Source organism: Brachycentrus maculatus, unplaced genomic scaffold (assembly GCF_059751285.1).
Source record: "Brachycentrus maculatus isolate JH-2025_06_01 unplaced genomic scaffold, ASM5975128v1 h1tg000400l, whole genome shotgun sequence".
Lineage (NCBI taxonomy): Eukaryota > Metazoa > Arthropoda > Insecta > Trichoptera > Brachycentridae > Brachycentrus > Brachycentrus maculatus.
Genome location: NW_028281149.1, coordinates 40728 through 55224, shown reverse-complemented (window position 1 = coordinate 55224; position 14497 = coordinate 40728). Strand labels below are relative to the sequence as shown.

General features: G+C 37.4%; 1 protein-coding gene across 4 annotated transcripts in view; it reads right to left on the bottom strand.

Annotated features, from left to right (window-relative positions):
• Positions 1-14497, bottom strand: part of LOC148302881 (tyrosyl-DNA phosphodiesterase 1-like) — a 28522-nt gene that overhangs the window by 11847 nt on the left and 2178 nt on the right. Inside the window, exons 2-11 of one of the 4 annotated variants that reach the window (XM_088270877.1) lie at positions 12519-12626; positions 10511-10774; positions 9733-9906; positions 8909-8977; positions 7049-7348; positions 5988-6089; positions 5454-5657; positions 3591-3722; positions 2823-3014; positions 1216-1554 (exon numbers count right to left, since the gene is read on the bottom strand). In XM_088270877.1, coding sequence (XP_088127003.1) covers positions 1216-1554; positions 2823-3014; positions 3591-3722; positions 5454-5657; positions 5988-6089; positions 7049-7348; positions 8909-8977; positions 9733-9906; positions 10511-10774; positions 12519-12618 — 1876 coding nt within the window. In that variant the 5' untranslated portion in view covers positions 12619-12626. The remainder of the gene's footprint in view (positions 1-1215; positions 1555-2822; positions 3015-3590; positions 3723-5453; positions 5658-5987; positions 6090-7048; positions 7349-8908; positions 8978-9732; positions 9907-10510; positions 10775-12518; positions 12627-14497) is intronic. The other 3 variants (XM_088270878.1, XM_088270879.1, XM_088270880.1) reach the window with 3 other exon arrangements.

Sequence of the window (14497 nt, the reverse complement as noted above, 5' to 3'; positions counted from 1 at the left end):
TGAGTGTTTCTTAAGAGAAGATTACGAGGAAGATTTCGGAACGAATTATGCTCGTTATGAGAGGTTTCACTGTTTTGTAAACTAATTCATTAAATGTCATCCGTGTGTTAACATTATTATTTCTTTACATATTATGCCAGTTTAAAGTTGGTCTCTAATTATCGAAATAATAATTAGCATAAACGAGTTATATAATTATACAGTTCGGTAGTGTAAAGGCAAAGGGGTATATCTGTCAAATTTTTAATTTTTAAGTTTGTTCCACAAAATGTCTAAAATAGTGTATTCCATAATCTGGCAGAAGGAATCTAGCTGTAGTTGCAATACTTGTTTAGTTTTATTAAGATATGTACATTTTAAAATACATAAAACGAATGAGTTATTTAATTTCACAAGTTTGTTCTTGCTCTCCTGTAAAATTTGGTCTAAGACAGATATATACCCCTTTGCCTTTACAGTACCGAGTTTACGGACGCCTTGAAGTAACTTGTCCGCACCTTAGTTCAATGGTTAGCACATTTGGCTACCGTGCTGGCTAAATACAAATAATTATTTAAGATTATTACCCTGGACTAGAGGAATGTTGACTGTAGCATATGATGAAGCTACCTCGGATGGAAACAACGTTTATCGGTGTTACAAGATGTTCTCAGAGAGGTGAGAAGATGAACAAAGAGCGTGCCAGACGCCCCCGAGCATGTCAACTTCAGACCGAAACATTGATGAAGTGTATCACAGTGTGTTGGCCAATCGTCAAATCACCGTTAGAGAAGTTGCCGAGGACTTAGGTCCTGCGATTGGCTGGTGCCATTCCATTTTTACCAAAGAGTTGGGCATGAGACGGGTCGCCGCAAAATTCATACCAAAATATCTCAATTTTAACCCAAAACAGCTCAGTAGCTGGTGACAAAAAACAACACATTTATAATGCCGCAGCCACCGTATTCCCTAGATCTGGCCCCGTGTGATTTTTTTCTTGTTCCCGAAACTGGAAAGGCCCCCGAGAAAGGACGATGGTGATTGAGGAGATAGAGATGGCATCGAAGGAGGAGCTGAACGAGATCACAAAAGTGCACAAGCTGAACAACTATTTCCTTCTATTATCACAACTACAATAGAAGCAAAGACATGATGAGCAAGACTGAAAGAGCTATGGGGAACGGCGATTAATGATTAATTAAAAACACACCAATACATACATATACATATACAAACCTTGGAATGTGATGGACAAGGATTGAGTGTGCGTGTGCGGAGCAGAGGCGATGGCCGTGTAGAACAAGTAGTAGGGAGCGGCAGCGCGGTGTTTGTCCTCCATTTTCCCAGATGACGGGGAAACAGCAAACATTACTTTTTCGCTATTTTTTTCCTTTTTGAATTTTTTATTCATATTCACAACTTTTCTGTCAGTTTCAGCCACAGCATCGTCCTCGAACGGATACATTTTATTTTCTATCATCAAATTTAGTTGGCATTCCACGGTTTTGGTATCCTTCAGATGAGACGGTATCGACAAGACTTCGGTCTTTTTGTAATCCATTAAAATCTCCTCCACTGGAAGAAGCGCATCAGATTACTAACACTATACCGATACTCGATACTCGAACACTATACAGATCACTGCACCCATCTGTCTCTGCAAACAATCTTTGCCTCTTCCTCATTCTTGCATCTCCATGAGGAGATTATTCCCAGTCTTTGGAGCATTTGGAATACTTGATCATGCCAAGTTTTCTTGCTTTGCTTATAGAAGCGATGATATTTTTCAAGATTTAAGTATGACGATGAGGATTTTAATGTTTTAGAATCCCATCCTCTGAGTGAGCTTCGAGTTGTGGAAGATGAACAGTAAAAGATTGCTGGTTCTTTGACTTAAGTTTATTCTATATTAAATTTACTAAGAGCTCTACGTGAAAGACTGCTTTAACCTGTTAACCGGGCGGGACGCATATTTATGCGTCCCGACGTATTTACGTCAAACGTAAACAATATCGGGTACCGGTAGGACATATGAATACGTCCTTGAAATATATGTTGCGCCCTGGAACGGGCGGGACGTATATTTTTCCAACAACAAAGGTATTAGTCATCCATACATGTCTCCACATGAATTCAAGACACGGAGTGAATCAGTATTTGCGCCCGTTACAAGTTGCGTAATTGGACAGCGGACCGCCCGGTTAACAGGTTAAAGGAGAGACTTTTTTAGAATGACGCTTGCAAGACTACGTGGGTATTAACACGAATGCAGGATGTTGTTCTTACCACTACGGCAGCGACATACCTACATTCCTTACAATTTTACATAAGCTATTTGTTATCAACTACAGAGTGACCATTGCTCACTCCTATCTCCCCGATAATTTAGTTGGAAACATTCGTTGTCTGGAATTTTCAAGTAATTAATTCCAAGTTCCCATGAAAAAGGAAAACAGACTAATTCATTAGTTCACAATGAAAATCTTTTGTTTAAAAAATTAATGAAAATTCATGAAGTTCCAAATAAATCTGTTAATTTTTATACTGTTTTGGTCTCTTCATCCACATCACATCCCATCATCATTCATCTATCTCTGATAAGCATACTTTTCCATCACCATCTCTTACTGTATATGCTGTAAAGTCAGGTAATGTTACAGACTTCCCATTTGTATGTTATTATGCCCTGGAGTGGAGTGGAGTGATGTTCAGTATATGATTGAGTTCCGTATGTAATGGACGCCCTGGAGTGGAGTGGAGTGGAGTGATGTTCAGCATATGATTGAGTTCCGTATATAATGGACGCCCTGGAGTGGAGTTAGAGAAATAGAATGATTGCTTACGGTGCGGATGAGAATATTTAGACAGATGGCCGGCGCTCGCCTTCTTGCAGGAAGTGTCGGCAGGACACGAGATGGTTGGTTTCATGCCGGGAGGATGGTAACATTCCTTGAAATGTTCTGGGTTCTTCCGTATACATTGGCGGCCATACTCACACGGCGGTAAATATATTTTATTAGACGATTTCTTTTTATCTAAAAACAAATCAATAATTATTGTGAAAATAAAACAAAAATTCTTAATGAAAAATATACACATCATTTTTCGACATCTCAGCATAGATGAAAAAGAATAAGTCTGAGCATTTACGGGGCTTACAATTTTCATAGGCTGGTTTAAGTGATCAATTTACACACGTGTAACATTAAAAAATTCTACCCATGATTGACAACCACACTATTCAAATTCTTAGAAGTTCTAAATATATATGGTTCAATTTCGAAACATATTCTTCCATATTCCTCTTCGTCTATGTTGAGATGTCAAAAATAATATGAAAAATAACTCCCGCAATTAGAGATAATCCATATCTGTGGACAAGTATTTGGTCTCACTCAAAATGTTGTAGGAAAGTAAATAATTAAAAATGAAAATAAATACAAAAATTTAACCACTTGTATAAGACCACTTTTTTTAAGTGTAAAAATGACTAGTTTTGAGAAGTGAATATTTTGTGATAAGCAGATGAAAATGCAATAAATAAGTACTGATCTCTATCAGAGTGGAGGAGGTGGGGATTGGTTTAACGGGGTATAAAAACCAGGAAGTACCGAAACGACACTGGAAGGTTGGTTTAATACCGGGACGGTGGTAATATTGCTTAAAATGTTCCGGATTCCTCCGCATACATAAGCGGCCATACTCACACAGCGGCAAATCTATTTTAGAAAATCGTTTTTTATCTAAAAACAAATAAATAAATTACTTGAAAAAAATGGTAACTCTAAAATCCCTGTTATTTAAAGCTTTTAGCCTGAATAAAAAACACATTGACATAATTTGCTATGCAGATTACGCTATTCTAATTGCCAATTCTGAAAATGATCACCAGAGGCAGCTTTATAGATTCCACCTTTTATCTCAAAGATTTAACATGAAAATCTCTATAAACAAAACAAAGAGCATGGTCACTTGGAGACATCTAATACGATGCAAACTTGCAGTCAATAATGAAATCATAGAGCAAGTTATGCAATTCAAGTACATATTTGGGTGTCCAAGTGTCCAGCAGCAATAACCTGTGCAATGAAGTAAGAGAGCGAGCAAACAAGGCCTCTGCTGCAGCTGGATGCTTAAAAACATGTATGGAGAAATAAATACATGCTCACAGAGAGTAAGGTGAGAATCTATAAGATCTGCGTAAGACCGATCTTGACATACGGCACAGAAACAAGAACCGACACCGCGAGAACAAAAACCCTTCTTAGGACATCCGAAATGAAGACTCTACGACCCATTGCAGGCCTAACACTTCGCGACAGAGTCTGTGGTAAGACATGTTACAATGATTAAAGAAAACACTTCGTTTTTTACCACTTGAGTTTTATTATAGACTACATGTTTCAGAAGTTAAACTTCCATCATTCAGGTCTGTATAATAACTACTGTATAATAGTTATTATACAGACCTGAATGATGGCAGTTTAACTTCTGAAACATGTAGTCTATAATAAAACTCAAGTGGTAAAAAACGAAGTGTTTTCTTTAATCATTGTCACTTAATATTTCAATAAAATACATTGATATTAATTTTTGACGAAGGTTTTTTATTTTGATTCAAAAGAGAAGTATTTGCATTTTTATTATTAAACAAATATTTCAATTTACTTTTTCTGTGAGTCTAAGCGGCTCATCATTCGAAATAGGTATAAAATTGTGGTAGAGTGGGTTCGAACCGAGAAACTCTGACTCAAGAGTCCGCGACACTAACCACGGGACCACAACCACAACACTTCCTTTCCAGTTTATTTCATACTTATTAGTGTATACTACTAACACTATTGTGTAAATTTTAAGCCAATAAAAGCTGTTTAAATATAAACATCATGCATGTGTTTTATTCTAACCTACCTATAACATTGATGAGTAGTCTTTTAGAAGCATGAAGATATCCTACAGCCATACGGTAATAATATAAAATAGGGCCATGTCGGCCAAGTTTCATAGTAGTTTAATACAGGCGGACAGGTAGGACACTCTAAAGCTAGGTATGCCGTGTCACCGAGGTATTCCAATTGGGCCGTGTCAGGCACCGGTGGCTGACACGGCCCAATGAGAATACCTCGGTGTCGGCCACCGGTGTCAGTCACGGCCATCAACATGTTTAATTTATTTGTTCTTATCATACATACTTTTACGTTTCATTCATTGTATGTAAATTATGAAGAGAACCGCATTTTACAATCTGCCATTACAAACTTATCTCCGTATAAGGTATTTTGTATTTCTTCTTCTCCTGACCTTCATTCGCACCTAATGGTGCAAACCAAGGACAGGATGCATAGGGCACTGCAGCAGATCAATATAGGTTGGATCTCTTAAAGCAGTGCCTATGCATCATTATGACATGCCACCGGATGGGCCGAGTGTCCCATTCGGTCGAGTTACATACTTGGGAATTGTGGAATTTAAACCTTTTAGGATGGGAATTTTCTTTTTGAAACTCTGTCGATAATTCAGTCCACTTCTGCCCGGGGTCTGCTTGTGACTGGTGCTCGGGCTTCCATGTTGCACATCCAACAAGGCTTTCAGTTGTTTCTCTATGATGTCCGGATTGGACGAATCCGGCGGAATCGGGAATGATCCCCTTCCTGAATACCTCGCAAGTATCTTTTCCACTAAAAAAGAAATCTTTAATTTGAATACTGTCACTGAATGTTACATAAATGAACGGCAGGGGGAAAAAAGCTGTGTTTAAAAGGGTTCGAATGTTTTATGCTCTCTGCGCTTTGTGCCTCTGATCTCGCTAAGGTTTTACTTTCTGACTCAGAAAAATCTTTTTTTTTTTAGGTTAGCTACTGTCAAAATTATACTGCTATGTACTGATGTGAAAATTAATAGTGGAATACATTTGTAATTGAAGGGAGAGGAGGTTACTATTTTCCGATGATACCTATATACATAGGTATATATACCTTGTGATACAATTACTATAATGTCAAACTTACGATGAGGATGTGAATATTCTTCCAAATGTTGGACAGTGGTCCGGTAACATCTTGTATTGTACATGCAAATATTTTTTTCTGAACTTTGGCTGTTATTGAATTCTGAAATCACAAATATTAAAATATGAAAAACAATACAGAATTTGGGATTCAACATGATATAAATCTGAAAAGGCAACCCCTCGGATCGAGTAAAACCTTATTCTACCATATCTTGATTCCTGTTTTAAAATTAATGATAAATTTTTCCTTATTATACAAAATAAATACCCTCTGCTTAATAAATGTGGAATAATTTTGCAAAACATACTCTTATCTCCAAATCCGTGTATAATTTCAAGGGGTCTCCGAATAACGCCCACACACAACACCATAAGTGCATCCACATCTACATTCATAAACGTTGGTTTTTAGAATCAATTTGAAGTAATTGCGATGCAGTAATAACATGTTACACAGTCCGTAAAATGATCGCTCAAACCAGCCACAGATAAGGTCGTAAGCTTTGTAAATACCCAGACTTTGTCTTTGAGATATCGATTGAATCTATCATCAATTTTATAAGGTTATTGGATTGAATTCTACTTTTATTTGCTATGATAATTTGTGAGGCGTTTCGTTAAGACGAAATAATAAGTTCTTAATAAGTTCTTAATAAGTTAAGACATTACAAAACACTTTTCAGTGTTTGATAATGTTTTAATAAAATCCTATACCCAAAAATTTAAAATGGAATTCTACCAACTGTCTGCAGTTACAATAAATACTTTATCATAAAGACTGTTTGAATGGTTTTATAACTTAATAACATCTTTGGAGGCATCCATTCACATTGTCAATTTGGCTAGATAGCTTCTTCAGGACTGATCACCTCGGGTCTAAGACTCAAGGTGATCAGTCTCCCGTTCCTCGGGTCTAGGACCATATTCAATAGGATACAAGTGCAGGAGACGGAGGCAATGGTCTGTGTTTTGCCTAAACTGTTACGGGCACACAATAGCGCTAGAATGGCAGGAGTGAAAGAGTAGACGCGGGAAGGTGAAAGAGAAGACTGCGCTCACGAGACTCGGAGTCCTTGCTGGGCCGGAGCTGTTGGATGAGCCCCGCCAGGCCTTGGCGCGGTTGGCTGGGCCACGGCTTGCCTGTCGGCGGAGGAGGCTCCTCGTCAGAGGACTGTTGGCTCTCGGAGTCTGATGGAGAGCTATCTCGCTGAGCTCTTTGCGGCCTGGAAGACGTTACTCGTGACTGGGAAAACATTTTCCTTAATATTTCCAATTGTTCTTCGATATTCTCATTATCTCGTTTCAAGTCCCTGGGAATGTTGTAGGAGCCATCTTTACTCCGCAATAAGATCTTTTCCACTGAAAACAAAAACCGCCACACCGCGACATTGTACTTTATCCGTTTAACATGTTCACTGCATTATATGCAATTTCAAGACTTGCCGAAAAAATAGACATTTTCAAAATGCTTAAACTATACAAAAATTATGAAATTAATTTTTTAAATATTAATACACACTCTCTTTGTGTGTAGCATTGTCTCAAACCAAGTTCAAACATAATCTCCCCATAAGTTATTCATTCATACTTGAACATGTATTTTGTATTTTATTACTAATGAATCTTATGACACGCTGACATAAAATCTTCTAGGCCTTATCCACATCTGATGGTGCATAGGGCACTGCATCATATAGAAGCAGTGTTATCTCGGGTAATAACTTTGGGTAATATTGAACAAATATTAGAGTGAAAAATCACTTTTTTCAATATTTATTTGACCCCCCCCTGGGAATCGAACCCGGGAGAGGTCCCGGAGAGAACGGTAGCCGAGCGTGCCGACCATTACACTACGGAGGCGGGAAAAACTGCCTAAAAACTGTAAGGGTATACTCTCAATTAGGTTTTACTTTTAATCCGTTTGACTCATTGTTGTCTTTTTTAAGCCACGTAAAATATGTTGAGATGTGTTGAGATGGTTCCAACACTAATGTATGGAAAAGAAGCGTGGAGTTTGCAAAGGAAGGATGATTGGAGAATAAATACAGTTGGAATGCGTTCATCAGATGAGCGTGCGGAAAAATGATGTATGATAGATGTTCGAATGGTAAAATTACAAAGGAATGCAAGGCTGATATGAGGATTATCAATAAAATTAAGTTAGCTGTGTTGAGACGGTTTGGGCAGGTGAATTTAATGAGCAAAAAAAGGCTGAAAATTTCTCTTAAATGTAAATTATCAATAAAATTAAGAAAGCTGTTTTGAGACGGTTTGGGAAGGTGAATTTAATGAGCAAAAAAAGGCTGAAAATTTCTCTTAAATGTAAATTATCAATAAAATTAAGAAAGCTGTTTTGAGACGGTTTGGGCAGGTGAATTTAATGAGCAAAAAAAGGCTGAAAATTTCTCTTAAATGTAAATTATCAATAAAATTAAGAAAGCTGTTTTGAGACGGTTTGGGCAGGTGAATTTAATGAGCAAAAAAAGGCTGAAATTTCTCTTAAATGTAAATTATCAATAAAATTAAGAAAGCTGTGTTGAGACGGTTTGGGCAGGTGAATTTAATGAGCAAAAAAAGGCTGAAAATTTCTCTTAAATGTAAATTATCAATAAAATTAAGAAAGCTGTGTTGAGATGGTTTGGACATGTGGAATGAATGAGTGAGGCTTTCCTCACTCATTCATTCCACATGTCCAAACCACATTCTTTAATGGTAAGACAAATTTATTAGGTGAATGTGGTTGGTAATAGAGAAGCAGAGGAAGATGGAGGAAAACTTAGCATGATGAAGTAATTTAAGTACTTGGGTGTGGTCAGGAATAATCAGCGTGCATGTATGAGAAGATGTATGAATGTGGAAGAGGCGAAGATGGTGTGGCGGGGTGTCATGAAGTGGAGGAGTCTAATAAAATACGCTTACAATGCGGATGTTTCAGCTCTTTGAAATGCTTGGAGCTCAGGCTGTAGCAGTTCTCGCCGTATGAACAAACTGTAACCAAATATTAAGTAAACCATTATATCTGAACAACTTATGCAGTACCACACATCACCATCTCAGGGTAGGCAGAGAGAATAGAACGCCACACCACTCTATATTTGCAAACATTCTTCATTCACGTGCATGCATCTCCTCCGACCGCCGATTATTCTGACTCCCGACTAGGCCGCTTTCAAGTTTTCCCGGTCCTCCTCTGCTTCTTTTTCCGACTACATTCGCCTCGTAAATTTGTTTTACCGTTCTTTCCTCATTCATTCGTTCCAAATGTTTAAACCATGCCAACACACCCATCTTAATTTTATAGAAAATGCTTATCTCAGCCTTGCATTCCTTCCTTATTTCATTAATCAATTAGAACATCTATCAAAAATCGTTTTGCCGCACATTCGTCTAAGAGATTGCATTTTGTCTGCATTCAGTCTACTTTCGTCCTTCTTTTACCAACTCCATGCTTCAATTCCCTGTGCTTTCAAAGTCTTGCCTGGAACAAGCTCTGTTCATACCTTTTTTTAAAAACCTAACATCTAATTTTGGACATTTGAAATAAACAAGATACGGATGTGCCATTCGGGTAAAGAAAATGTTGTAAAAGCATGTGTATTTAAAGTAAACAAGTAACCCATTATAAACTGACAGTTGTGTGAAATTGTGTGGCTGAGAGTAGCAACCCTGGTAGAGAGTAGGGGCTTCTCATCTTTACATAGTGGAATAAATGTGGCGTGTATTGTTGGGATAGAGAAACCTACTGTTATTTGCCATTTGGGACATTTGCCCTTTGCCTCTCTCTCCTCTGCAACTCCTTCGGGATGATGGATCGGAGTTTGAATCAGTTGCTGCTTCTGTCTTAGATGGCTTGTGTCGACGTCCTGACAAATTTTTCATAGATTGAACGGATTCATCGTCCGATTCGCTCGATAAACCTAAAATTCCATATTTTCATGTGGATTACTTTTACAATTAAAAAGCAGCCTCATCAGATTCCAATGTTTCTCCATTATTTTCAAAATATGAGTTCAATTTCAATTTCTATTTTAATTTATTTATTTATAATTAACATACACATTACAAACATTAAATTTAAAGCGTATTGGTTGGTCCTGTGTATACGAATGTGAAACAATCTATGCCGACGCTGTCTTAGGTAACTATCGGGAACATACAGACCAATGCTCCGAATAATTTCAGGATTATCGATCATCCCTCGCAACAAATTAAGAAATTTCAGAGGTGCATTTTTACCATATTATGGATATATATTTAACATATTATGTTTAATGCGAAATGTGAGCCTACTTAACTGAGCACAGGTAATCAAAATTTGGAGCAATTGTGTTATTTTCACAAAACTAGACTTTTTTAACTAATCACCAAGGTACACCAGTGTGCCACGACACACGTGCGGCGGAATAATGCACTAGAGGATCAATAGGATGAATGCTGGCGACAATAAAACATCGCAAATCATGACAACAAAAATAAAAACATAGCAACACCGATATATTACACGTATAAGTCAAAGGTTACCTCGATTAGATCTTCGAGATGTGTTGGCATCCATCTTGTATTTGGGACTACTTTCCACCGTTGACGAAGAACATTCAGAGGTTGATTCCGAATACTGTCTTGATCTGTTAGTTTTCTGTTTTTGACTGTGTCTTTTGCCCTTAGTTTTTAGGTTTTTTTTTATACCTTTCAGTATTGTGAGTTGTTTCTTTTGAACGGGGTCAAAATCTCGGATTTCCTCTTCAAAATCGTCCGAATCGCACAATTCTTTGAAGAATTCTTCTACTAAAATAATATAATATATACAAACAAATAATTACATTAGAACAAGACATGAGCTATCAAATTAAATAACAACTGTTTTTAAACAATTTGATTAAATTATTAGATTGAATCACTTGGAGTTAATCATGCCAATCAGTTTGTAAATATGGTTGCGTGTTGCGTATTTCTAGCTCCTAACATATTTGATAATTCCACTTAAATAAAATAAACTGGAAAGAAATATAAACCGAGAAAAAGTAACAAATACCATCCCAATCGGGCGACGGAAACAGAGTCAGGCACATCTCTAACTAGAACCTCCAACAAACACTGGAGCGTTCTTCATCTCTTGTATGTTTATGCGGTTGACACCTTATTTCATATCATTTTATGATATCTCAACATAGATGAAGAAGAATATGGAAGATGAAGAAGAGTATGGTCATGCCCGGACTTCCATTTTTTTTTCATCTATTTTGAGAATCTAAAAAAAAACTCCTAAGCAGAGATAACCCAGATTTGTGAACAAGTGTTAGGACACACTCGAAATTTTTTGAATAAATTATTTGTTGATCCAGCACCGCAGTACTAGTTAGAGCGTTCAGACACGTCCCACGGGGTCGACTCCCAGAGTGGGTAAAAAACATATCATTGATTTTCCACTAATATATTAATTTAATATGCTGAATTAACCACTTCCTTTTATAAAATTAACAATCAGCCAAACATCGCATCAATCTGATGTAGTGTCCTATGCAGTGTTGGATAAATAGATCATGGGATATGGCTCGGAATATTTTGTTTTGGTAAATTTATATTTCTGAAAATAATAAAATGTATTTCTTCTTCTTTTTCCCAATAGTGAATCGCATTTCGTCGTTGATTACACAAATGCAAGGTGACCAGTCCTGCGCTTCAGGTGCCAGTCCAGGATGATAATAAATAAATTTTAGTGTAAAAAAATCACTTATATTTAATTTAACCCTGTGGGAATCGAAGCTGGGACCCCTAGAGCGGTAGCCAAATGCTCTAGCCATTGCGCTAGTTAAAATATACTTCTTCTAACCCTTATCCGCACCCAATGGTGCATAGGGCACTGCATTATCTTGATTGTTACTTATATGAAGGCAAGGTGATCACTCCTGCGCTTCAGGGACCAGGATAATAAGGGACCCCCCCCTGGGAATTGAACCCGGGACCTCCAGCACGGTAGCTCAACACGCTAACCAATGGTGCAATCACCACGGAGGCGGAAATATATTTCAGTCAGACATAATGTTAAAGTTAGTAGTTGAAGCATTAAGTCGCGTTTGGTGATGTTGGAGGTGCTTCTGCGGTTCTTTATGTAAGGTACTGCATTGTGTTGTCTTTCTGTGTGGTAGTTAGGACTTTGTGAGTTCCATCGTTAGAACTAAACTTGTGAAAGGGATCCGTAGTGGAATGTAACTGTCTACCTAGATTTTGTTTTTAATTTTGGGGGACCAGAAAGGGTTAAGATTGACAGTGACAGGGACATTGGAAGCTTTTAAATGTAAATTCACAGTAAAATTGGGATGCAATTTTGTTTCACGTTTTCAAATATTTTTTGCAACTTAGTTCATAAAATAAGATCGCTTCGCACGAGAGGTCTGTCAGGAAGCTTCGATGCTTCTGATGGCTCTGGAGCCGGGAATGTGGTCGGTTTCCCAACCTTTCCACGCCGCCTTGCGCACCCTCCGTACAGCGAACCATCGAGCTAACGCCGCATATATGATGGATATCTTACAGTGTTGGTGACTGAATTGCTCCAAGTGGTCCTGGTTCAACCTATAGCAGAGTGAACCGTATTCGCAGGCCGGCTTATTTTTTGAACTCATCGCGTTCATTTATTCACCTGAAATACAGCAAAAATGTACACAAAGTTGTCTACAAATGGCTTTTACAGAGTGATTTAACGGTGCGTAGGACACTGTATCAGATTGGTGCAATGTTAATTTGATCGTTTATTAATTATACGAAGGCAAGATGGTCAGTCCTCGCATCAGGTATCAGTCCAGATAAATATATATTAGAGTGGAAAAACACACTTTTTTATTTTGACCCCCTTAAGAATGGAACGTCCAGTATGGTAGCTAAATGTGCTAACCACTACACTATGGAGACAACTTTTAGTATAAGGGAACATTAAAACTTTAGTAATGACATATTACACTTATAATTAAACTTAAATTGGTATGCGAATTTGTGGCTTTGTTTTACAAAGTATAATGATACTTGTTATCATATTCTATAAATGCCAATACTCGGAATCCATCGATAAGGAGTTATTTGACTTATCATTTATTATCAGTACATTTTATCAATCGTTGTTTCTAGAAACTTTCTCTTACGCATCCGTTTTATTGTATCAGCCAATTAAAAGTACGAACCAAAGAGACTAATTTCCAAATTGAGATTGCGGACAAAAACTTCACATCCATACATCTAGTCATACATGCCCTCCGATTACGCAGACTTTTGACACCACAAGATTTTGGGTTCTTTTTTCGGCTGTCCTCGTTCTGTTCTCCGGCTCACATTCGCCATACATACTCAACATATCTATGTAATTTATTCGTAATTTTTAACGCTCTCCTCATTTTCCTATCAACTATTCCTCCTCCATTTTAATTTCCATATAGCGGTCAAATCTTACGCTCCTTCGCTTATGTCGTCTCTATTCCATCCAACATTCCCTCTTGGACACAGATAGAAATTGGGATATAGATCATGCATCAAAAGATCTACAAATTTCATAAATCAATTAGATTTCAGCAGATCCATTCAATATTATATTAAATTAAGAACTCCCTCCCACAACACAAGCGACTTCTTCTTCTTCTTCTCTTGTCATCTCATCTCCACTGCTGGATGTGGGCCTCTTCCATTCCTCTTCTATTTGTTCACGCTTCTCCTTCTCGGGCCGCTCACACAGGAATTGTGTGATCGGCCCATCTTCAGTTCCCTACCTAGCCACATGCCAATGGGCAGGTCATGCCCCAATGGGCAGGTCATGTGGCGATCCACTATGCAACGCGATCCATTATATCGACAATTTTAGTTCGGCATCTGATTTTTATCTCTCGGACTTGCCCGACATTTGCCATTTTTATACAAACTATAAGTAAACGCAATAAATAAGTAAAGTCAACATAGAAGAAGAAGAATACGGAAGTTTGGGTATTTAGGCTGGTTTAAGTGATCACTTTACACGTGTAAATTCACCAATTCTACCTATGATTGACAACCACACTACTCAAATTCATGAAACTCCTAATTATATTGATTAATTTCAAACAAACTAATTGAATTCACAAGAATTTCACTGGAAACATCTATGATGAGATGAGAGAAGCTTTTTATTAAGCAGAAACTCTTTCATTTGTACGTGCGGTCAGAATCCTGGATTATATTCACATACTCGAGAAACGCTAGAATATATACATTTCATTTTTATATTTAGCTAATAATTTGACCAGTTAATTTATTTACAACATTTTGAGTGTTTCCGAATCTGAATTATCTCCAATTAGGAAATTAAATTAAAATGTGATAAGTAATGTTGGGTTAGCTATTGAATGACTCCTTGATGAGAACCTAATTCTGATTTAAAATAAGATCACTGGGTGCAATTCTGCAATATAAATCCGATACATACCTGCACTCATTCATCAGTGTCAATACTTTCACAACACTACATTTGCGGTGTGACATTGTACATATAAC